This window comes from Amphibalanus amphitrite, unplaced genomic scaffold (assembly GCF_019059575.1).
Source record: "Amphibalanus amphitrite isolate SeventyFive unplaced genomic scaffold, NRLGWU_Aamphi_draft 000138F_arrow, whole genome shotgun sequence".
NCBI classification, from domain to species: domain Eukaryota; kingdom Metazoa; phylum Arthropoda; class Thecostraca; order Balanomorpha; family Balanidae; genus Amphibalanus; species Amphibalanus amphitrite.
The window spans coordinates 491238-515118 of record NW_024881633.1 but is presented as its reverse complement, the minus strand read 5'-3'; the positions used below and the strand labels follow the sequence as shown (position 1 = coordinate 515118).

Genomic DNA, 23881 nt, shown 5'->3' with positions numbered 1-23881 from the left:
CGTCGGCTATCGCAGCCACTGTAATTCTACCGGTCGTTTTTGTCCAGAAATTTTAAAATTTCGAATTTTTCTGTTAAAAAAAACATGCCATAGCTAGAAGGAAAACTTCGTCACCATCGGATTCCTCGCACCATTGCGCGTCGAATGATATGTAAAACGAGTGAGTATCGACTGGGGAAAGGCAAGATTTAACACAAAAAAATGATTTGCCCCCCCCCCCCCAACCGAAAATCTCTGGTGACGCCTATGTTTGGGGTACGCCCCCCCCCCATGGAACGTCCAAGACCACCTTTCTGGATCCGCCAATGTTTTCATATATTTCCAATTTTGATTGCCCGTTATAATATAACCCTAAACACGCTCTATTCGTAATATGACGGTATCTTCAACGGGTAGCAACGTTCGGTGCGCCGTACTATTTTTCACGCAACGGTATAAAAATGATCGCTAGGTACTGGTATCTGAAGTCAGCAGAGGAAGCCGACTGCCGAGTTGTACGTGATGTAGTTATTTGCCGTTCTCGAAACGCTGACGTCTGCCAACAGAGCCGGCAGTAGTCAACACTGAACATATCGACGTCACCGCCTTGTCAGCAATGCATAATAAGCAAATGTGCCTACACCTGACCTTCGCCAACCGGGAAATACTCCAGTGAAGGCACTGCGGAATCCCTGCATTGCGCAACCACTTGCATGACTGCATAACCTATTGTTATGAACGCCAAATGACCTCGGCATGTAGAGCAGCCTCCATAAGAACTACAATCGCTCATTGGTGCCCAGTTCATTATTTTACCGCTGGAGATCAGCCAAGGGAGGCCCACCCGACGACTCGACGTCATGCTTTGCACCATGGAGAGGTGTGCTACTTCAGCAATGCCCCGCTTCCCCAGCACATTCGCATAAAGTTACATCCCATTCCCATCTGTATCTATAATATCTAGGTATAGCCGTATCGACGAAATACACCGGTCCCGCAATTTCGCCTAAAGGTAATGGCGTAATGCCGTCTGATTATATGGTTTGCAAGCATTTCCCCAAGGTTCGACTTAAAATCCCTCCCCGGCAGGCGGCACCAAAAACCGGACACCAACCTTAACTTTTGTACTTGACCTCATAGGTCACCGACTGACCTGAGATCTATAGCAATGAATGAGTAGTGACAACGCTCAAAAGGGAGTCAGAAGTTCGCTAACAAACATCAAACAATCATCAGTTATCCTATTCCCGACATCAAATACCCCGTGAGGATCGCTAGTCGCTACCATCGTTGAGATATTTCACAGAGCAGCTTCGTCTTCATACCACAGCAGTGCATGACTTGAAACACGGATGGGCCAATCTGACGCACAAAAAGTGGCCCGATCGCCGAGCGAGGCCGCTGTGATTCCATTCAAATAGGTCCGTCAAGCTCGCTCGGGCGCCATAGCCACGGTGCTAGTGTGAAGATGGACCTCATTGGAGAGGAGCTGATCGCTCCTGATCGGGTCAGCTCGGCACAGGTCAACAAGGGACAGGTCAGAGGTCTGGTAACATGACTGGCTGGTCACGAGACAAACAGTTTTCGGATCCAGTCATGCCATTGGTCAAACAAGACTGGAAAGCCGTGTGTTATTCCGGTGAACCCAACCGGTCCGGTGAACTCGGTTACTCAAACGCGCGCAATTTGGACATCCTCACTAAGGTGACAAAGAAAACCCCACACGCCTCGAGAGAGCATGAATTAGCTCAGCCTCAAAGCCAAAAGCATCCGCAGTTGCAATTCGGATAGCAGGAATATCGCATTTTCGGGACGTTATCCGAGTGGTGAAAGAGACCCGTCCGGCATCACGGTCCCGAAATGTCCCCACTAATTCGTAATGAAATTCATAATATAGATTAGGATTGCAAAAAACAACACACGTGACCCCGTAGAAGTGTCCGATTGACAATTCATTTCGATCTAACATTTCGTTTATCCACTAGGAAAGTTGTATTTACAAAACAGCAGCTTTATATCCCAGCACAGGAGCCACCATGAAGCATTTCGACATAAGCACCCTTCAGCAACATAGCCTAATATTCCAATAGTATTCCAATAAATAAGAGGACGGAGAACGCTGCAGTTAAATACAGATTGAGTAGGGATAACGGTCGACGGTGGTTGATATGTCACAAAAAATAAAACTCGATGTCTCATTTAATTTACTTGCCATAAATTTGTTTCCACTTTCGTTCATAAAACAGGTATCAATCATACGCGTTGTCTAGCGTTTGATGGCAATGTCGTAAACTTATACGAACATTGCACACAGGCAGGTTCCCCGGATTCGCTGAAGCCACGGCAATGCGCGGCCTTGTCAAAACAGCCGAGCTTTGATATGCGAGTCACTGGCTTCTCGAGATCGCAGTAAAGTCGCTCTAAACGACACTGCACCGCTGATAGGGCGCCTTGTGGTACGTATGAAACACCTACTAGTGCCAACAGGGTCACACTTTTTACACACCCCGGGACCCCATTTGGCAGTGAAGGCCGTATCAAGCACAAATGCACACTCAAACATGATCGCGCGCACACAAAGGCACACATGCACACTGCACAGTCTACGGAAGAAATAGAGCGGTGAAGGTGGGTGATGCGTCACTGTGACAAAAAAAAAAACCTATGACCATGACGATCACTAAAATATTACCCTTGCGTTACAAAACACTGCTAGTTATAAGAAGAGTCAAATACATATATGACCGACGGTAATTTTCATTTATAAAATAAGATACGTGCTATGAAACAATCAGTCGTTCTGTCGGGTCGGTAAAAATGATCGAATCGAATTACAATCGGTCCCAGTAGAACACAAAAGCATGATCTATCCAAAACATAGATCGAGTCGGCGAGTGATATAAATCGTATCTGCGATCGTGTCGGTCGTGAGCAAACGACCAATCGTGTTTCGTAGGCCGATCGTCTCGAGTCATTTTCATCGCGTCAGTCAAATTGCAACATCAATCCACGAATTCGTGCCCACCCGCTAAAAGTCCTCGCATTCTGTCGCCTTCTCTTTGGCCTGACTGATTTTGGTCTCCGCAAACTTTTGTCCGAGCAGTCGCATCACATCGGCATGTTTGGTGCCGGTGCCGGCGGAGCGCTTCATAGCGCTGTAGTGCTCCTTCACAAACAGGGCGAACGGCGCGGCGGCCCGCGGTGTGGCCGGGGTGGCTCCTCCCCCGCCCTCCTCGCCCCGGCGCGCCGTCAGGACACACTCGAACACGCCCCGGCAGCGGCCGCACACCTTCCTCGTCACGTCCAGCGACTTGGAGTGTCTGCCGAAGCTGTACCCGCAGCCGGTGCAGCGGTACGTGTACTTGCAGTGGATCTGGTAGCTGTGGCAGCGCGTCACTGGCGGCAGCTCTGGGAAGCGGCGCTGCACGCGCGCCGCCCAGCCGCGCCACACGGGTCCGTGGCCGCCCCGGTAGCCGGACACTATCCAGGCAGCCGCGTGGCACAGCTCGTGCACCAGCGTGTCCCTCAGTCGCTCGGCACTGTCCACCACCTTCTCGGAGAGTTCGACGCGCGCTGAGCGGCCGGCGGCGACGTCCGGGCCCGCGGACACCGCCTGTCGGCTGTAGCAATAGCCGGCCGTACGCAGCATCCGCTTGTTGAACTTGATCTCCATGTCGGGAGGCAGCTACAGGGCGGGGTCGGGGGCGGGTGTGATCGTAGTACCTACATCTTATTTTAGTAAGTGTGTAAACGTGACGGTAGCCGTGCTTCAGGCCTATGTTGTCGGCTAACTGCATATATCCACCCATAACTGCACCGTAAACCACCGTCGAGCCGCGACCCTTCCACTCGGTGGTTACAACAAATCTACAGAACCATAGCTAATTCCGTACACTAACCCAACAGCTACAGCGAACTATCACTTCAGCTAATATGAATGCGAATGAATGTTTACGTCATCCGGCAGGTAGCTAATTTTCATATATTCAGCTCGAATACACCAGCACTAGGCGCTTAAAGCGGGCATTAGTTGGGGAGTCAGCTGATTTAATTGGTCACATTTGTCGCGTAACAGATGTCGAATGAATCTGTTACGGAAAGTGATAAAACGGGTCCTAACGAGGTAGATAGTTTCGAAATGACTAGGATTTTGTCACCCAACGACGTCGCACTATTCCCCTATTATCCTTCACACCCCATCTAGCGGCGCCCTCTCTTGTCTTCCTTCTCTAACTCCGCCCCGCGGCTCCCTCCCCCTCCCCCCTCCGCTGCCCTCACCTTGCTGTCAAACACCTCCGAGTTCACCATATCAAACAGCCTCCTGGCCAGCTCCAGGCGCCGGCTCTTGAACCTGCCGACAAACGCAGCCGCCTCTGGGTGTCGCCGGGCGCCTTCCACTAGGTGAGAAGCCAGCGACGACATGAAGCTGAGCGTGCCGCCCTTCTGCGGGGTGGGAGTCGCACGCGCTGCGCCCGCCGGACGCCGACGCACCTAGCCGAAACGCGGGGTGATGGGTGTTAATGAGAGGGAGGGAGGGACGGAGAGAGAGAGAGAGAGAGAGAGAGAGAGAGAGAGAGAGAGAGAGAGAGAGAGAGAGAGAGAGAGAGCGAGAGAGAGAGAGAGAGAGAGAGAGAGTCAGAGGAGTCACAAGCTTTAGCATTGGGAGACAGAAAGGTGAACTTATCCCCAACAGTCACTTCGCGTCCTATTAAATCTGCTCACTCGGATACATTCAGCTCCCTCCCGATGCCTCCGGTACCCGCACTCTCATCCCGGTGCTCTCATTTCCCCCTGTTTCTCCCTCTCCCCTCTCCGGTACTCTGATGCCCTCCCTCCTCCCCAGCACCCCCTCTCTCCCTCACCTGCCCATATCGGGGTCAGCCCCGGCCCCGGCTCTGTGCCACCATTCCATCCAGTGCCCCAGTGCCGGCAGGCTCCCCTGGCATGCGCCGCGTGCCACCACGCCGTATGGCACTTCGCCACAAGGCCGGCCCACACCGGCAATCATAATGAGCAAAACGGTAGCTGACGCCGGCGGGCAGCTCACCCCGGACACACTCCGCTAACTGCGCACCAGATGACGTCACAGGGGGTACGGTAACGTCATAAGGGGGAATGACGGCCGTGTCATAACGATTATTGCACTGGGTTCGAGGAAGGAAGGTGCAGTCACCTGCCAAGACGTAATCTTATTTTGTTATTTGATTCACAGTAACGACGTGCATGGGGGCATTCCCTCGTCATAAAGAGACATCTGATCTGTTACTTTATCTATAAGACGTTGATAACGCTGAAGATCTCATTCTCGTGTCAGTATCCGTAACAATGCCGTGTTTTACGAAGCAAACCAATAAACCTGCCTGCCACTCCAAAGCACAAACCTCCTTGCACATCAGCCCACCGACCGTTAACCAGAGCCTTATCGAAACACGCCCAAACATTGACATCACGCCGCCGCGTTATCTGTTCGTGGCGTCGCTCTGACGGCACCTGCTCGACGCCGCATACCGCCCCCCCCCCCCCCCCACCGGACGACCGGACTAGATAATGGATATGTCAATCGGATTCAAACTTTTTGGTAAAATAATTCCGAGCCGATATGAGTTTAGCATTTGGTACTTACTACTTTCCATCCAATGTTTTTGATATTTTCTTGGCTTTAGATAGCGTCACCTATGTAGGTATAAAACCCTCTTGCTTTGGTAAAACATAGTATTTTTCTTCATATCCCAAGATGGTTTTGGTTTTGGGCATTCTTTGACGATTTTGTTGGATAGTTGGTTCGATACAGGCTCCCAAATATTCTGTTATTAACATCCCTAGAAAAAAACGACGAACGGACGACCACGTGGTCAGCCGCGGAGTATCGTTCACCCCTGTCGGGAGTGTGCCGGCCGCGGTCCTGGTCCACGGCAGGACCGTGGTAGCATCAACGGTGTTCCCGGGGGTTCACGAGCAGGTACCATGTTTGCAGGAGGTTTACCAGTGCTTAGTCAAACAGGAGCTAGACACGATAACCGGGCGCCAGTCGCGACAGCTGCACTTGAAAATAATCCGTGAGATTACGCTAAGGCAAGTGCAGCTATCCGAGCATGCTACCCAGTAATCATGCACGTCCATGTAATTTTGCTTGACAGAATGAAGCGACGGCGTGGGTCGCCGATGCATGTTGCCCAAATCAACCACGGACTAGTCCAGCCTGGACTAAAATATGCCTGAGAATCTCGCATTGAAACAAATGATTTACACACTTACGCGAACCCGCCTCGTGACAGCCATGTCTCACCTGCCAACGACAGCAATGTCTCACCTGTCTCGGTGGAGGAGGCAGGAACGGCTGCTCCTCTGGAGTCGTCTCGGCAGCCTCCAGAGACTCATCGCTGGCCCGAATCTGGGGATTCACACTGCCGGAGACACATCGGATCAGGTTAGGTCAAACAGCATTCCCAACGGACGTGTGAAATGATTATTAGACGACGGAGTGAGAACGTGGTCTATACATTTACACAAGAACATTCACATGTTCTTGTATTGCAACGCTATCGATGCAATAGAGCCAAATACCGACCGCCAACGACAAAATTAAAACCTAACGTAGCATATACAACAAAACTCCTGACAACTAATTCCGTAAAGCCTTTGAAGCTCGATAACACATCATACGCTACGCAGCGTAGGTACAATTAATCTCGACTACATAGTTCATAGACTGCAAAGCTCATGCGAGCGCAATGCCACGCATATCTAACGGCAGACGCGACCAGTCGGTGTAACGATGCTCCCATTTCGAAACACAGCAGACCGATAAAAAGACGCCCCGCGACCCGTCCAGACGGGTGACTGTGTACGCAGCATTAGCGGCGCGCTCAGAGAACGGCATCAGAAGCGGGTCGACAGTCAGGCGGGCGGTTACAGTGGATAATCGGAACGACGTATCAAATCAATTGAGTCTGCCCCCCTCCCCCCCCCCCCCAGCTCTGTCCAACTCCACTCTCACCCCTATATTTCTATTTTCTTCTCTTTCACTCTTTTTCTCTCTCACTCTTTCTCTTTCTGTCCTCTCTCTCTCTCTCTCTCTCTCTCTCTCTCTCTCTCTCTCTCTCTCTCTCTCTCTCTCTCTCTCTCTCTCCCCTCTCTCTCTTTCTTCCGACTCTCTCCCCTCCATTCATCTATCTCTTCCATTCTTCCATTCAGCGGCGCTTTGATTTATGCATTTTGTTCTTTCAACACGCCCATTTGTCTCCCTTATGTACTCACTACTACCATTTTGTTTACACATTTGAAATGAAATGAATTGTTTTTTCACATCACACATTTCCCCACCACCCTCTTTTCCTCTTCCCACGCCTCTCACCGTGGCGTTCGCCTGGCGGCCGAGTCGGTAGCCACAGCGCGATGGTAGCTGCTGTCGTCCGAGCTGATCGAGCCGTCGTCAATGAAGTTGTTCTCGCCGTCGGACGGCGACGGCTCGCGCGCCTTTCGAGGGGTCACAAATTGGCGTTTGACTGGGGGTCAGTGGAGAAGCGCGGGTCAAACACACACACAGTTAACGTTGGCCGAATGTTGAGTGAAAGGAAGTCAAGAACCAGTCAATTGTAAAACATGACATAAGACATAAAATACAAACTCTTAATGATGAAAACGTCGATTAAGGAGAATTCCATGCTGATTGGAAGCGTTTTTGTCCCACGTTTGACAGTGAAATTTGGTTAGCCTATTATCCCTCGCCCGCACATGGGGGGGGGGGGTGGTTGCCACCCCCCCCAGGCAGTCTTTCTGCTCTGCACTCAACATTTTTAGAGCTAGAAGGCTGATTTTTCGTATAGCTGCTCGTCTATCCTTTCTTGATGTCCACTGAAAATTTCAAGTTTCTGTGATTTTTTGTTTCGGAGATATGACCTTGTTTTTCAGGTCATGTCATGACCCAAATGGCCAATTTTCAACATCTTGCGTTTGCCATGGGCCTTGTGAGCTTTTGACACCCTGATTTCGGCCTTTTTTGCCAGTCTTACCTCCCACCTATCATGGAACATGTTGTTCGACGATGTACAGGGGTCAAGGTCAGGGTCAAGATCAACCTAGGTCATCTAAGATAATTGCGTTTTAGGCAAGCTGAATTTACTTTTTGTGAAGTATTTTTTGACTGCATTTTTGGTAAAAGCTTCTCAGATCATGATTTCATGTGATATGGACCCAAAAACAATCGGTGCACACATCAGTATACACACAGACACACACAGACATACAAACACATATAATTGACCTTGACCTAACTTGACCTGAAATGACCTCAGCAGCAAAATTCTGGTCGGATAGTGTCACAAAGAGGTTCTAGCTGGCTTGGCACCAGAAAACAGCATCGTCATCGGTATTTGATAAGCAGCGCACTTGATATCCAACGGTGACCCAAAACAGCAACATTTTTTAGTTTGACCTGACCTGGAAGGTCAATGACTGACCTGAGAAGGTAAAACTGGGTATCATTGGATTCGTCTCTTCCCAAAGAATCTTTTTGGTCTTCACTGCTAAGCTCTATCTCCAACAGGAACGAAATGGCGCGGGGGGGGGTGGCAACCCCCCCCCCCCCCCCATGTGCGTTCTAGGATGGGAAAATGGCATGTGCGGGCGAGGGTTATAAGCCAATAATATGATGGGTTTCAAATTCAGCAAAGCCACAATTCATTTTCTCGAGAAAGAATCAATGACCAATAGCATAGGTAAGTTAAGCTGCAGCCAGGCATGGTAAATCGTTCTCACATTTCTCGAGCTCGTCCTCTGACGCCGACGAGCCGGACGACTGGCGCCGAGTGTTGCGCGGCGGGGGCGCCTGTGGCGACCTCTCTGGCCGCGCCCGGCCGCTCCTGGGCCGCGGCGGCGGCGGCTCGAGGCCCGAGTCGGGCTCCACCAGCGCGGCGGCAGCGCGCTCAGACACGCTGAGCAGGTCCGAGTCGTCCCACTCGTGGTCCGAGTCGATCACCACCACATCTGACTCCTCCGAGACGGCCGACAGCAGCGGACTCTCCTCCAGCCAGCGCGCCACGTCCACGGCCGCCGAGACTCCGGGCGGCAGTCGCGGCGGGCGGGCCGCCGGTGACGCCGCCGGCCGCCCTCCTCCCGCCGCCGGGGCGCGCAGAGGAGCGCGGGCCGCCACTGCCGGGACGGCTGCCGGCGACGGAGGAGGGGAAGGCTGCCTGACCGCCGGCGGGGGCGGCTCCCTGACCGGCGATGGTGACGATTCGACCGGTCGCGCTGTCTTCTGCCGGCGAGCGGGCGCAGTCACTAACTCCACGGACGGGGAGGAATCCTCAGAGGTCTCCTCCGCGAGCGTGCGCTGCGCGGCGGGAGCTGCCCCTCTCCGGTACTCCCCCATGATGACAGACGAGCCCGCTCCCGACTGTTCCACGGCGGTGTTCGCTCCATGTCTCTCTCCACCGGCTTTAGACGCCACACCACCTGACAGCGCCCCTTCAGCCTTCTGCGGTGACCCTATCTTATTCAGCCGCGCAAGAGGCGGCGACGGCGTCGGATCCGCCTCCAATACCGGTGAGGGCATACCGGTGGCGTCCAGCCGCCAGCCAGCCGCCACACCCGGCGCAGGGGTGGACGTGGTGGCTGGTAGTCGGCGCAGGGCGCGAGTCAGCAGTGGCGCCTGCCTGCCGCCGCCGGCGTCACTGGCCTCGTCCGACGAACTAGAGCTCTCCTGGACGGCGGCGGGCGCTCGGCGCCGCGCCGGACGCCGCGGGGTGAAGTAGGGCAGACTGCGCTCGGAGCCGGAGTCAGAGTCAGAGTCGGAAGCTGAGCGTCTGACGGAGTCGGGTACAGGAGAGGCAGCTGTGACCGGAGGAGCGGCGCGTGCAGCGGGAGTGCGGGCCGCCGCCGGCCGACCCACCACAGGAGAAGACGCCGCGGAGACGAACGAGTCTGAGGACGGCTGGCGTGGCTCTGATTGTACCGCGGTCACTGGCGCAGGGTCCTCCGCGCTCCGTGACTCACTTCTGGCGGGAGAGGGCACGTCTGTTGGTCGGCCCGGTGCCGTACAGGACCCCGACGGCGACCGCCGTGGAGGTGCCCCCGTACACCGGCGATCCGGAGACTCGGCCGTCACCGGTATTCTGTCAGTCACCTCGACTGTGTCCGCTTCCTCATCTGCTGGAGTTGCTGTTGACCGCTCCTCGCCATCCAAGGCACCACGGGGCGCGGGCGCCTCTGACAGCGACATCTCTGTCATTTTCTGCAGTAGTGCGTCTGCCTCCAGCCTACTCTCCTTAGCTTCTTCACACAGTCGTGGTTCCGCAGGCGATCCTTGTGTCTGGGAAACCTTCTCCTTTCGGCGGCATCCTTCCATCAGTCCCGACTCCTGTGTGTTACTCTGCTGAACAACCGTCGGTCTAAGTGGCGGCCGGGCCTTCGGCAGACCCACAGGCGGCGGCGGCGGCGGGGGCGGCAGCTCGGCCACTGGCTCGATCTCGACTATCTCCGGCTGGGAGAATAGGCGGCGGCCCTGGCGGCGCGGGGTCAGCGGCGGCGCGTTCTCCTGGTCGGAGGGAGGGCCGGCTACCGGCTCCGGTCGGCGCAGTGACAGCTTACTGGAGCCTAGAGCAGGGAGTGGAGGGTCACTGCGTGGTCAGGGAGAGGGGAGAGACATGATGAGCCCATTAAAAACACATACAAATGACTCAGTTTGACACGGATGATTTGATCAAGACAGATGATCTAATATATTATGCAAATTATGACGAAAAATACAGCAACTTCTATAATATATCTGGTAATATAAATGGAGAATAGATAAATGTAATGTAAGTAATCCATTCTCAACAAAGAAAAAACATAACATATGATAATGCCACTCCTAACACTGAGCAGAACAACAACACCATCCTTCATCAAAACTGATGTTGAATCCATTGAATTCTTTGATCACTCACTTGCACCCTTTTTGCTGGACTTTGGACCTCTCCTTCTGGTGGTGACATTTCTGTCCATCATTCCAAATGGTGTTGTTGGATCATCTGGGCAAAACATGGACATTCTGATTGTTGAACTCTTCTTCATATCCCTGCAACAGAAAACAAATAGCATGGCCACTACGAGGCATTAAAGGCAGTAAGTAAAGCTAAAGGCCTAATATAAATAAGCTTACACAAAAAGAAGTAAAGCTGTTGTAGCTGACATTAATTACACATCCTAAAAGATGTCATAACAGAGCAGCATTCTAATGCAGGTCTACATAAACCCCTCAAGTGTCTGCACAGAAAGTTGAAGTACAACCCCCAAAAGAAATGTTGAAACAGAGGCATCCTCAAATCTCAGGTGCCATGCAATAATATTACATCAAAAGCTGCAGACTGCAGAGTAGGTATCAGGTCAAATACAAAATACCCATAAAAATACTAACAGCCAGTAATTTTTCTGTTGGTAAAACTGGTTGGTCTCAATTTCAATGTTATACGATTTGGCATAATAGCTCCAAATAGGATTAGACTTAATGAAATTCCTAATTCCTTCATCTTTTGTCACTACATCTTCCATTCAAATTTGCACTGAGAGCACTGATTTAATACGATAAACTGCTGCCTGACGCTTCAGCTTCCAGCCCCGGAGTAGAGCTGTTTGTTTGTTTGTTTGTTGGGGGTTAGGGGCGCACCGACTGCGAGGTCATTTTGCACCCATCCACAGTAGAGCTGAATTGGCTGCATTCCAAAAACAGGAATCGCTAAAAAATTATTCATACCAATTGGGAGCAAGCTATAATTTTTTTGTTGCATTTGATTCTTATAAATAAACCGACTAAATTAGCAATCTGAATCATACGCAGGGCCCCCTGTCCTTGACAAGCTGTGATGAGTTGGCTGAGGCTCAGACCACCTCAATGGTATTTGATTTTGATGCACCTGAAGCCACTTGCTAAATATGCTCAATAAGGGCACTGAATCGACACCTACCTATTCTTTAAAATCGCAAAAACTCCTAAAAAATACTTTCGAATTCCGCACCTGACGAATCAGGATTTGTCACTGACGCGTCAGATTTTTGAACTGCTACCAAATTGGAGGTTGCTACCATCTGAAGGATTTTCACTACGGTTGAAGTTTTTAGTGACCGGCCTCGAACCAAACAGGCGATAAAAGCTGAAAAAAGAGCTGTAGGCTGAATACTGAAAACTTTTTGCATAGATTTGAAGTCTCCATCCTGACTTGGGCCCTCTCGAGCAGTCTGCACTTTTTGGGAATCTTGGTCCGCACTTTATGGTAAGCCGGAAGAGGACACAGCCAGGATCAGCGCCATGGGCAACACAGCATAGTGCCCATTCTCCTCCCACCACAGTCAGCTTGAGGCCCATTACCCATACCATCAACGTATCTCCAAGCATCAACCTCAAAATCCGCCTCTCGGCTGTCCATACTCCGCGGATCACGTAGGTATGGGTATATGCTATGAGACATTTATGAGCTCCATTTTTCGCCTCATGCCAAACACCAAGCCGGCAACGATACAAATATATTGGCGTCTGTGCATATCCAGCTACACTGCATTATGCGGCACACAATGGAAACATTCAGCACTGGGTACTCGGGGGCAGGCTGTGGTCCGGCCCGCGGCAGCACCGGCTCGGGACTCGACTGAAGCGCGCGGGCGGCGCGGCCCGGCGGCTGCCGACACGGCCCGGCAGGCGGAGAAGCGCCGATCGCCGGCCGGCAGCGTCACGGAGGCATACGGCCGGGCGCCGCGCCCGCCCGGAATGACGGCCGGCCGCCGCCGCCGCCGCCGCCGCTACAAAATAGACCTATCACACCATCCACAGACGCACACAATGCGGCGTAAGAAAGACACGGTAACAAGCGGGCCGGCGGGCGGCCGGTGTGTCCGTCCGCCCGCCGCCGCCAATCTGCCCGGTCCCCCGATCATGCCCAGTCACCCGTTCAACAAAGCTCCACAAATGAACCTGATAGGCGCCGTGTGGACCATCCACTCTCATAATGAAAATTGTTCAGTGCTGGACATAACATCCCCAGCAAGTGCTCTAAAAATCCTTTATTACACATTGAACCCCTCCGCCCATAATATGTGCCTCTGGGTCGACAGCCTTCCACTCAATCACCCGGTACTTCACTCCCCTCCTAGACATAATTATCATCACAATTCCTGGCTATGGTAGAAACACATCTCTCTCTTCCCGTCCCCTCTCTCCCAAACTCCCATCCCTCTCTCCCCTCCCCTCCGTAATCCCCCCTGTTCACTCTGTCGCCTTCCACTTGTCGATGGCCTCTCGGCGCGCGTCGGGCGCCAGCTGGTTGCGCATGCCTCCCAGCACGTTGCTGGTGGCCTCCGAGGCCAGCAGTATGGGTTTGACCATGGTGGGGGGTATCTGTCGGAGCACGCCGCCCACGGCGCCCGACACGCCCTTCTGGTCGTGCTCCTCGGCGGCCACGCGCGCCAGAGTCTGCGCCGTCTCGCCCAGACCCTGTGGGTGGGTGGCGCGGGACGGGTCACTAGGAATCCCAATAGAGGGAGTGAGAGGCCAGAATGGGCGATTTACTCATCGGGATGTCAGAATATGATTCATTGCACTAAGCGGTTCAAACGTTATTGAACTGAGCAAAAGAAATCCATTGACGATTTAATTGGATGCGATGCCTGTGGAGTGTGGATCACACAAACACAGAACATTTTCATCCAATCCAAATGAATGTTTGTGATCTAAGCGCCTCATAAAAAACTAGCATTTGTATATAAAGACAAACCGATAAACATTTCAATTCTCCTCCCTTCTCTGTCACGAACTTTCAGCCTTTGGTTATCATTGTCATGATAACACCACAGTTCACACCGTCCTATGAACCTCGCAGCCATCCTCCAGCCATCAGGCCCGCATAACCCACCTCCTTGACGAGCTCGTAAGCGTTCGTGACGCCCTCCCGCAGGTCCTGCGGCAGGTTGGAGGTGCGGCGTCGGCTGCGCTTCTGGCGCCGCTTCTGTCGCATCGACGGTCCCGGCGACAGCATGTCGTAGGTGAACTCCGAGGCGCCCTGCCGGCGGACACACAGAGGGGAAACGGGTCAGCAGGCGGACAGAGGAGAAGGGAAAGGGAAATTGAGAAGCGCCCCAGTCCACTTACATTGAATGTATTCTTTTTTTTTTCTCCAAAGATATTAAGTCTAACTGAATAAACGGATGACTGTGGGCTCGGAAGCCACGCCAAGCGGTGCAGCACCACTAACCACTACTTAGCTTGTATCATCGTAACATGTACCAATCATCATGACTGCATAATATTTGTATCCATTTGCTTCTCACCCATGACTGCCCTTGACGCCTCATCAACCATCCGAGACACCCCCATAGAGATCTTATATACATAGAGATGACATGCACTTAAAATCGTGGCGATTCAGTGGGTCTTTTTAAGCAACTTATTTTCAGCCAGTAGCGTGCCAATATGGCTGAGGCATTGTTAGTCTGAAGAAATCATTACGGAGCGAGCGAAGCGAGCGTAGTCTTTCGTAGATTAACGGAAATTTCTGAGTATGAGCGGCCGGCCGGCCGTGGTTACGCTTTTGCGAGGCTTATATCTCAGCAATCACTTGACCGATTTACATGCAATAATTTTTGTACGGTAGCTTCATTCCTTCTACCAAGTATTCATTCCTTCTACCAAGTATTGGACTATTCTCGATGCATGTGGGTGACCGCTTATGCACGTGGCACGTGCAAAACGAAGAGGTGTCAGTTTTGTAATTGTTGCAATATCTTGGTAACTACTTGGCCGATTGCGCTGAAACATGGTATGTAGGTAGGCAACCACTAGGCAATGCATATCCATGTGCCACAGTTGGGGTGCTGCTGCACGTGCGCACGTGCAGGGGTCGATTCCAGATCTCGAGAACGGCTGAACCGATTGTGCTGAAATTTGGTACACCGCTAGCGACCGGTTAGAAGGGTGCTTTGCACAAGCCCGTTAGAAGTACCCTGTCGCCCTTCCGCACGTGCAGGGCTCACTATCTCGCTCGCTCGTTCTACGCCCAAAAGGCGTTTTACTGGTATGTATATATGTTGCTATTAGGGGTCACTGATAATACCATGTCAGGTCACAGGTCAGGTCACCAAGGGTCAGCACATGAACCCAACTTTACTTGGGTTGTGCTATGCATGTTTTATGGCCCCTCGACATGGTCCCCCCAAAAAGGTCACAGGTCTAAGGTCATTTGGGTCAGGTTCATGGAATTTTCAGGGTAGGTTTCTTGAGATTTGGTCAAGTTTGGCGCTTCCGGTCAACCGTCGTGAAAACGGCTGTTCTGAACCTTTCTGAGCACGGTGCAAGCTCAAATATACATATGTTACATGTTCCCATTCAATGATACATTAACCCTCCCCGGACCTATTGGTTTTCTACATACGCGCCGTCCGAGGGGTGGGGGGTACGATTTCCCTCGCCATTTCGCCCCTGATGAAGCTAGTAGTGATGTCAATTTCAGAAAACATATGTCCAATGTCCGTCCAATGTCCAATACTTACGTCGACTGTCCGTCCAAAAATGTCCAAGCCAGCCATTTGTCCAAAGATGTCCGACATCTACGCAATACTTTACATTCAACACCGTTAATTAATTTGCTTTTAATGTATCGTTACCAGCTCAAAAGTGGTAATCATATCGAAAGCTGAGCTTTCTAATAGCCAATCAATGTTTAACACGATTACTTTATAAGAATGTTGAGGTGTAGCAAGCGATTGTCCAAAGTTGTCCAAAGTGTGCTGTCATTGTCCAACCGAATTCCGAATTGGACATTGGACAAAATCGGAATTCCGAAGATTCAAGTTCCGATTGACACCACTAGAAGCTAGAGCGTCGCGGAAAAAAAAACAAGCGCGTGCGCCGTTGCAAGACGCAGCGAACCCGATTTTAAGGTCTCAGGTCAACCGGTGCCCTCTGAGGTCAGGTCAAGTGACCAAGGGCAAGGGTTCAGTTTTTCATAACTTCGCAAAAAACGGTCGGAGAGCCGCGATTTTGGCATCATCGTGTTCACCTCGCTCAGGCGCGTCGAATGGTATACTTTTTGTTCGGGTGAGGTCAACTTGAGGTGTTAACCTCGGGTCAAGGGCAGGTCAGCGCCCCCAGATCACGAAGATGATTGAAAGAGGTCATGTTACATATTACTCGAATCGGCAGGTCTTCCTGAGTTTTTTTTTTGTGGCCTTCCCGACTCGCTAACTCAATTTGATGGGGAGTTATTGATGAAAAACTCTAATGACCCAAGTGACCATAAATGACGTCACGCAATGTCAACAATGCAAAAGTGAAGAATCGGACGTTGCAAGGCGTGCAAGAAATCACGATTCCATGTGCTGGAGACAGTTTGAGATAGTTCTCGGCGCTAACATAGCAGTTTTCATTTTTCCCCATTGAGTTATACCTAATGGTGATTATTGGTGAGGTCACGTGGCCGACCTGACCTCATGTGATTTTTAGGGAAAATCCGAGATATACAAGCTGTGAGACCTCTGGAGGATACTACATCCTGTATGTAAGTTTCATCTCCCTGTGAAAGTTCCTCTGGCACTGACGGCGTTGCGAAGTTGCGACATCTGAGGACTGTGCAGAGGTTCACTTATGACGTCACAGGTCAGTGACCTGACCTGACCTGAAAATGCGGTTGGTGTCACAAAATGCGGCTTGGATCAAAGGTCAGGTAGATATGCCAAGTTTCAGCTCTCTATCGCCGGCGTGTTCGGAGCTATCGTGAAAAACCCTATGGGGGGCGGCACCCCCCCCCCCCCCCGTCGGCCGGCGAGGGTAAATGATACATGTAGTGCCTGATACGAGCATAAGGTTAAAACATGCCTAATTTCATTTCAATAATAACGCTCGAAAGCGTCACAGCTAGACAAAAAAGAAAAGCTGTACTTAAAAATAAGCGGATGTGAACACAATCTCCTTGACCGAATCCTTACAAAATGCAAGTCACGGGCCATGGCACCCCAGAAAACCTTGCTTAAAAAGACCCACTGAATCGCCACGAAATCAAGTGCTTTAACATAGGCGTGTCATCTCTATGTATATAAGATCTCTATGGACACCCCGCCCACCTGAACATATCCGACGAGCCGGTTGGTGAGCTCGAGGAAGGCCATGGCGGTGGAGGTGGTGAAGCTGTTGGCGCCCCGCTGCAGGCCCTTGTAGATCCTGCCGTCCTTCTGGTACTGCTCAATGGGCATCCACACCAGGTCGCGGATACCCTGGACTGCAGCCGGCGGCAGACCAAGGGAGTCAACATAGGGAGTAGTAACAGACATTTATAGTGAGTGGCTGAGGACGTCAGGGAAGGAGGTGGGTGCTGGCGGGACGGGCGTGACAGGCGGGAGTAGATGCGAGTCTTAGCGGAGAGACGAGGGACGAGATAAGCGACCATTGAAGCATTCCAAAACATAATCGACAAATACTGAAACGCTAAAGAAAAAATCACATTACACGTTTCAAGCACGTCCTACAAGTAACTCCAGGGCGAATTAACACTGCATATAAACCGACCACCCCGACGAAAATCATTCGCCCTCTTATTCAACACATCCTACCCCGACTCTCCAGTCCCCAACCTTCCCGACACCATCCCGCCACTCACACAGCTGGACGAAGGAGTGCATGGGTCCGATACCGCCGAGCACGCTGGGCAGCTGGTTCCGTCGGATGTCCGTCAGCCACTCGTTGAGCGCGTGCTGCACCAGACGGTCCAGGCCGAGCAGGCTGACGGGGCGGCGCGGAGAGAGGTCAGAGACTTACCGCGCAGGGTTCCCTTCAGTAAAGGTCTCTCATAAGCACTAACAAAGTACACTGAAGCGTACGCGATTGAAGCGCATACAGACTGATCACTGAATAGCAATGGTCTCTTAGCCATCATTTTAAAATCTGATCATTTTACAGCTGATGAGACCTGTGTGAGTGCGAACCAGCGTGCGCAAGCTAATAAAAGAGAACAGCCGACGTACCCGCTCTTGTGGCTGATGCGTTTGAGTCGAATCTCAGAGCAGCTGAGCTGGCCCAGTCCGATGATGAGTCCGATCACCGGTCCGAACTGGCCAATATCCACACGCTTCCCTTGGTAGTCGATTCGGATCAGTACCTCCGGGGAGAAGGTAAACGTTCTGCCGCAGAGGACGGGGGAGAGGGTCACGGCACGGCACTGCGGGTCAACACTTCAAACGATGGTGTCGTTTAATGATAAATCGCTATTGATCAACGACGGCAACTTGTCCGGCTGCCAGCTGGTGTAAGTAGTGGAACACGATGCACTCCATTTTGACGGTTTCTGATAAGAACTGTTGATTAAACGCCATATTCTTTATCAGTCACTCCAAAAGTAGGTAAAAACAAAGAAGCCTTTTGAATGCACTACCGCCAATAAGCAGCCAACAGCGCCTCACTATACGATATTGCTCCCGGTTAATTAAAAGCCCGATCATCTAACGCACTCTAGCCCTGCCCTCTCGGCACATACCTGAAGAACGTTTTTTGCGTGTCGGCGGCCGCCGAGCGGGCGGCCTGCGGGGGCAGCCTGTCCTCATCCTCTCCCTCATCGTCGTCATCGTCTTCTCCCTCTGCGTCGGCCCGATCGTCGGCCAGGTCAAACGGTGCGTCCTGCTGGGTGATGGATAGGACAGGGGCGTCCGAGCCGGCCGGCACCGGAACGCCGGAGCCGGAGCCGCCTGCCGGAGCGGGGAAGGGGGAGGTCAGAGTCGGCGAATGGGGAGGGGGGGGGGCAGAAAATGATGAAAACGATTAGGATAATTTATGCATAATGATGAAAGATGAACTAGCTAGCACACGAAACATAACATTTAACTACACTTGGCAGTATCCGGTAGGACACGCCATACGGTGAAACCGGTGTAAAAATAGATTCTAATGTCGCTAAAAATACTCTTATGTAGAGACACATCAGTCCTACGACTAAGCACATTAGTTTATATCCACACGGATGCCCCTTTGCTTACGGAAGGTCAAATCATCTGAACGTCCGCCCTCTAAACACAGATCTCATCAACATCCGTTCACCCAACCCCATCACTTCCCCGCACAAACCCTCCTACCCTCCCTGAGCACTCACCAGCCACGTCCCCTGCCACCTCCTTGAAGAAGTCCCGGAGGAAGAACAGGGCGTCCTGGTCGACGTTGAGGCGGATCGGACAGAGCGAGAGCCGTACGTCACACTCCTCCGTGTCCACGGCAGGGTCCGGCCGGCGGCTCAGCGCCTTCAGAAGAATCTGAGGAAGACAGAAGGAGAGTAAGCGATGTGAAACAGGCAGGCGGTGAACGGGTAAAGCGATGACGCTTTAATGATGTTTAGGTTTTAGGGGCGTCATAACTGCATTGATCCTTTAATATCAGTTTGAGTTTGAGTTTCAAAGTAACCTGCAAGATGTTGGTATCATTAATACAAAACGCGACGTTGGGAAAATGCCAACTGTACTTTGCACACGCATTACAAATAGATTTCGAGTTTTCAGTTTGGTGCGATAACATTTTCCCACCAAGCCTCTGTCCTGGCTCCAACATCACGCACCATATTGGAGTGCGCCTGTCGGGGACAGCTCTCTGACGAGTACTGGTAGAGGAACTTGTTGATGTCCGAGGTGGCGATCCTGTCCAGCATCTCCACGTCCTGGACGGCCAGTACAAACCGGCGCGCCTCCTCTGTGTTCTCCGGGTACTCCTCGGCCTGACAGCGCACCTGAGAGGGAGCGAGGAGGCGTCAGTTAAGACACCTGACAGGAATAGGGAGACGAGTTAGTTTAGACACCTGAGGGGGACGGGAAGGATCAGTTAAACGAAGAGATATGAAGAGCGAGGGACTTAGCTTTGGGAGGAGTGGAGTCTAGGGATCGATGACAAATCTGAGCTATTGAATTACACGCACGCAAAGAGGCCCGGTCAGTACTCAATCGCTCTCCTCTCCTAGTTCTACCCTCTCAATTCTCCGTCCCACCTTGTTGAGTCGCAGCTCCATCATGGTGCGGGGCAGCCGGCCGGGTCCTCCGCGCAGTCGGGCCGCCACCGTCGGACTGGGCGGCGGCGCTCCGTCCGGCGGTGTCAGCGTCCCGAACCGCACCTGTCGGGGGAACAACTGAAACGGCGACAGGGAGCCCCGTCACAGCGCACCGCGACCGGAGCGGCACCGCACCCAGGGGGCATGCGCAGCTGGCTACCAAAGGGAGGGGGCGGAGAGGGGCCCATAACCTGCGGGGTGGGGATGGTGGAGCCACAGCTCACACTACCGAGAGGTGTCTAGAAAGGTATGTTGTAAGATACAACTAATAAGAGTGACGCAGCTGTCATTCTGTCAGTAAGACACACCCAACACCCAGCGCGTAACGCGTAACCACTTCTACGAGCATTTGCATTCAGAAACCGGCAAACCACTGTTAATAATTATGAATCCAGTTTGAAAGGTAAATCACTTCGCAATGCATTCAGGAAGTTAGTAATTTTGCCTGGTTCCAATTATCCTTCGAGTGTTTAGTGATACACGAATTACAAAATACCATACCCTAACTCTACGTGTTCTTAACCAACGCCTCTAAGGTCACTTATATGCTGTTAGTGAATTCCCTCGATAGTCACACGGCCTATCCCGACACCATGAAAGATGAACACAGGCAGACACTAGCCACCAACACGTCATGGCAAGCACTAGCGGAAACCTTGTTGACAGTCGCAGGCAAACAGACCCGAAAATAATCCAATGAATCAGATACGTTAAACGAAAAGTCACAAACGTCATCGTTTGCCAGCAGGAGACAATTTTCCAGCTTTATCTTTAATTCTCTCAGCTTAACAGGTTTATTGATCTAATTTTGAATTTGACCATTCCAGCCACCACCAAATGGGCGGCATGACAGACAGGCCACATATCTATCTGACCGTCCGTCTGCCCTTGTCCAACCATCTGACCTTCCGTCTGGCCCTGTCTAACCATCTGACCATCCATCTGACCCTGTCTAACCATCTCACTGTCCGTCTGAGTCTGACCCTGTCCAACCACCTGACCGCCCGTCTGACCATCTGACCGTCCGTCTGACCCTGTCTAACCATCTGACCATCCGTCTGACCCGCCTGCCCCATATCTCGCACCTGCTGCGCGCCGTGTTTGCTGAAGGCCACCTCGATAGGCGAGCCGGCCGAGCGCTGACCGATGCGGGCCCGTGGACTGCCCGGAGGGGTGGCCGATGGCGACTCGATCCGAACCTGGAGGCACGATAATAATGGTGCTGTCGTGATTCATTAAATTCGTCACAAAGAATCGTGTTATGGTGCACGATATGACAGGATGGCCATCAGTTAAGTGGAAAGCATCAGTAATGTGAGCATATTAAAGATAAGTCACATCAATGACGGGAATATTAGATATTCCAATAGCGACATGTCTGGCCATTGTCTGTTTATTGGGGCTTTAGGGCGCGTGATGACTGCATAGGTCACTCATATTGCGCCCAGATATTTCTGGCCAAATATTCCCCACAGACCATTCCCTTTCATCAGGCGTCCTGTACCTTCCTAGCCTGTCTGGCGGCCGTGGTGCTGGCCAGGTCGTGTCCGCCGTACAGACTCCAGCTGACCGACATCTGCTGCAGGGTGCAGCGGCGCAGGGGAGCGGCCAGGTGCGCCGGGGCACGGAGCACGTCCGCACGACTCAGCGGGGTCGGCAGAAAGTTGTCCACTATGCGGATCGGCTCGGTGGTGAGCACACGCACTTGGGGTTCCCCTGAGCGAGACTGAAGGGAGGGGGAGGGATAGTGGAGTCAGCAGCGTCGACAACATGAGACCAACTACTATATGCCAGCTGGCTGACCGTAAACATACGTCCTGTTATCATATCCACATCTATTCGCGACTAGGATGTTGTGCCCTTTCATTACTCGACTCGCAAACTCCGTTGCTGATGAGGCAGATGCTAGAGTTCTAGAGGAGCCCGGTCTCCATAAATGCTATTCGTTCATTTTGTTTATGAGAACTAAAAAGTAACTGCAATTAAAATCACCACATAATATGTCAAGCTCAAGAGCCGCCTCAAATCCGTCCATCCCCAATTTTAATGTGATAGCCCGAGATCGCCCTTCCCGGTTGACTCACCCTGATTCCTGAGCCGGGGTCGTCATCCAGCAGACAGAAGCTCTCGTCGACGTCATCGAACTCGTCCTCAATGTCGGCCAGCGCCTCGGCCATCGTCGCCATCACCTGACCGGAGAGACGTTCGTGAGACGATAGCACGGAAATGGTAGAACAAAAAACCATTACTAGTGGCAGTACATCGTAATCGCCAACGCAGAGACCTTAATATGAGGTCAGATAATAACCGACGACTTATTGGCAAGTCAGAAAATACGGACACTAGGGCCTATAATTTTATACACTAAAATGAAAAAAACAGCAGCCGGTATTTCTGGTGCATTTTTTCGACATAACACGTGGCCCCGCACGGACACGCGCCTCGCGTGACCACCACACGGAAAGTGTTGGTCGTCTTACCGTGCTCGGAGGCTCATCAGTGGCCGGCTGGGGCGGTGGCGGCGGCGGGGAGCCCGGAGACACGTGGGGCTCGTTAGGGAAGAAGAAAACCTCCACGGGGCCCTGACTGGCCGGCGCCGTCGCTGAAAAAAGAAACAGCCAAGGTTAGGTTGAAAACACCTATGCCTCGAATCGCGATGTGATAAAGGCGAGCGTTGGCCGTTAACACTCAGACCCACTTTTCCAACTAGGATACTTGAATCTGCAACAGAATAGCAACATCTTCGCTGTCATAAGTGCAAAGCTACTTTTGTCATTGTAAAATAACCTGAAAACAATCATCACACCAACAATCGTTAAGCCCCGAAGCTGCCGACAAAGATAGTGTCAATACCCGTCCCCTACTCCCTAACTGTTCGGCCCACACGCTGAATCTATTACCCCACGTCTGCCCCCTCCGTCCCCTACTAACCGGGTCTCGGCGGGCTGGCCTCCTGCATGGCGTCCTCCATCAGGTCCGCCAGACCGGCCCCCTCTCCGGCCGCCTGGCGGGGCTGCACGCGCGGCGTTGGCGGCGGCGGGGGCGGCGGCGGCGCCGGCTCCGACTGATCACCCTCCCCAGCTGCCAGGTAGGTCACCAACTGAACCAGAGCGCGCAGCGAGTCCGCACACGTGCGAACCTGCACCGAGTTATTGCTGCAGCGAAAATCAAACAGTGGCTGACCGCCGACGGGCGCGTCGCTCTTCCGGACGGAGAGCTCGAGCAGACCGGCCTCGACGACACAGACGTACTGGGCCAGGATGTCGGCCAGCGCGCCGCCGCTGCGGTCGGCCACGTGCAGCGCGGCGTCCTCCAGGATGAAGCGCAGGACGGTGGTGCCGGTAGCAGCCGCCAGGTGGGAGGAGAGTGTGAAACTGTCCACCGACAACAGGTACTGGTACGGCAGGCTCAGCGGTCTGCGGAATCGGAGGGAGACAGATACGTTAGAATCAAACGTCTGGGACGAGCTCTTAAATACAAATTGCAACGTAACACGTGATCTCATACAGCTACATAAACACGAAACACGAGTATTTTATGTTACAGAAACACAGCCAGACAAACAATTGCAAACTATCAATGTTCGTCACCCAGGTACCATCGCTCATAATCAGCCACCAGAATCGGCGGTCTAACTGACCTGAAGTCGAGCGCCGAGTCGGCTACTCTGAGGTGCAGCTGGGTGACCGTCCCAGGCATCTCGTACCCAGCCACGGGGAAGTCGACCACGTCAAACATGTCCATCAGCTGGGCGACAAACAGCTGACGCGAGGGCAGCATCCGCGGCCGGAGCGCGCAGCCGTCCAGCCCCACCGCCACCGTGAACGTCTGTGAAAAGGGGGACGGGGTGATCAACGTCGTAC

General features: G+C 52.5%; 2 protein-coding genes across 3 annotated transcripts in view; both read right to left on the bottom strand.

Moving 5' to 3' along the window:
• Positions 1-2654: 2654 nt before the first annotated feature.
• LOC122382392 (nascent polypeptide-associated complex subunit alpha, muscle-specific form-like) lies at positions 2655-11979 on the bottom strand. The gene is made up of 7 exons (XM_043367631.1): positions 11961-11979; positions 10908-11038; positions 8737-10572; positions 7334-7484; positions 6290-6383; positions 4258-4470; positions 2655-3664 (listed from the first exon to the last, which is right to left on the bottom strand). Exons 2-7 carry the CDS (start codon positions 11032-11034, stop codon positions 3008-3010), a joined length of 3078 nt encoding a protein of 1025 aa, XP_043223566.1. The 5' UTR covers positions 11035-11038; positions 11961-11979; the 3' UTR covers positions 2655-3007.
• A 485-nt stretch (positions 11980-12464) lies between these two features.
• LOC122382383 (autophagy-related protein 2 homolog A-like) overlaps positions 12465-23881 on the bottom strand; it is a 35293-nt gene continuing 23876 nt past the window's right edge. The window contains exons 24-38 of one of the 2 annotated variants that reach the window (XM_043367620.1): positions 23659-23846; positions 22950-23434; positions 22499-22620; positions 22103-22207; positions 21523-21744; positions 21104-21217; positions 19959-20096; positions 19536-19703; positions 19080-19236; positions 18471-18678; positions 17962-18117; positions 17598-17719; positions 17065-17219; positions 13863-14009; positions 12465-13444 (exon numbers count right to left, since the gene is read on the bottom strand). In XM_043367620.1, coding sequence (XP_043223555.1) covers positions 13217-13444; positions 13863-14009; positions 17065-17219; positions 17598-17719; positions 17962-18117; positions 18471-18678; positions 19080-19236; positions 19536-19703; positions 19959-20096; positions 21104-21217; positions 21523-21744; positions 22103-22207; positions 22499-22620; positions 22950-23434; positions 23659-23846 — 2715 coding nt within the window. In that variant the 3' untranslated portion in view covers positions 12465-13216. The remainder of the gene's footprint in view (positions 13445-13862; positions 14010-17064; positions 17220-17597; positions 17720-17961; positions 18118-18470; positions 18679-19079; positions 19237-19535; positions 19704-19958; positions 20097-21103; positions 21218-21522; positions 21745-22102; positions 22208-22498; positions 22621-22949; positions 23435-23658; positions 23847-23881) is intronic. The other variant, XM_043367621.1, reaches the window with a different exon arrangement.

What these genes read in the sequence shown, in the direction of transcription:
- LOC122382392 (XM_043367631.1), bottom strand. Translation starts at nt 11,034, where the DNA reads ATGAAGAAGAGTTCAACAATCAGAATGTCCATGTTTTGCCCAGATGAT. An exon ending in AGAGGACGAGCTCGAGAAAT is followed by an intron (nt 7,485 to 8,736) that starts GTGAGAACGATT and finishes ACTGACCCCCAG; the next exon opens with TCAAACGCCAATTTGTGACC. An exon ending in CGGAGGTGTTTGACAGCAAG is followed by an intron (nt 3,665 to 4,257) that starts GTGAGGGCAGCG and finishes CCCGCCCTGTAG; the next exon opens with CTGCCTCCCGACATGGAGAT.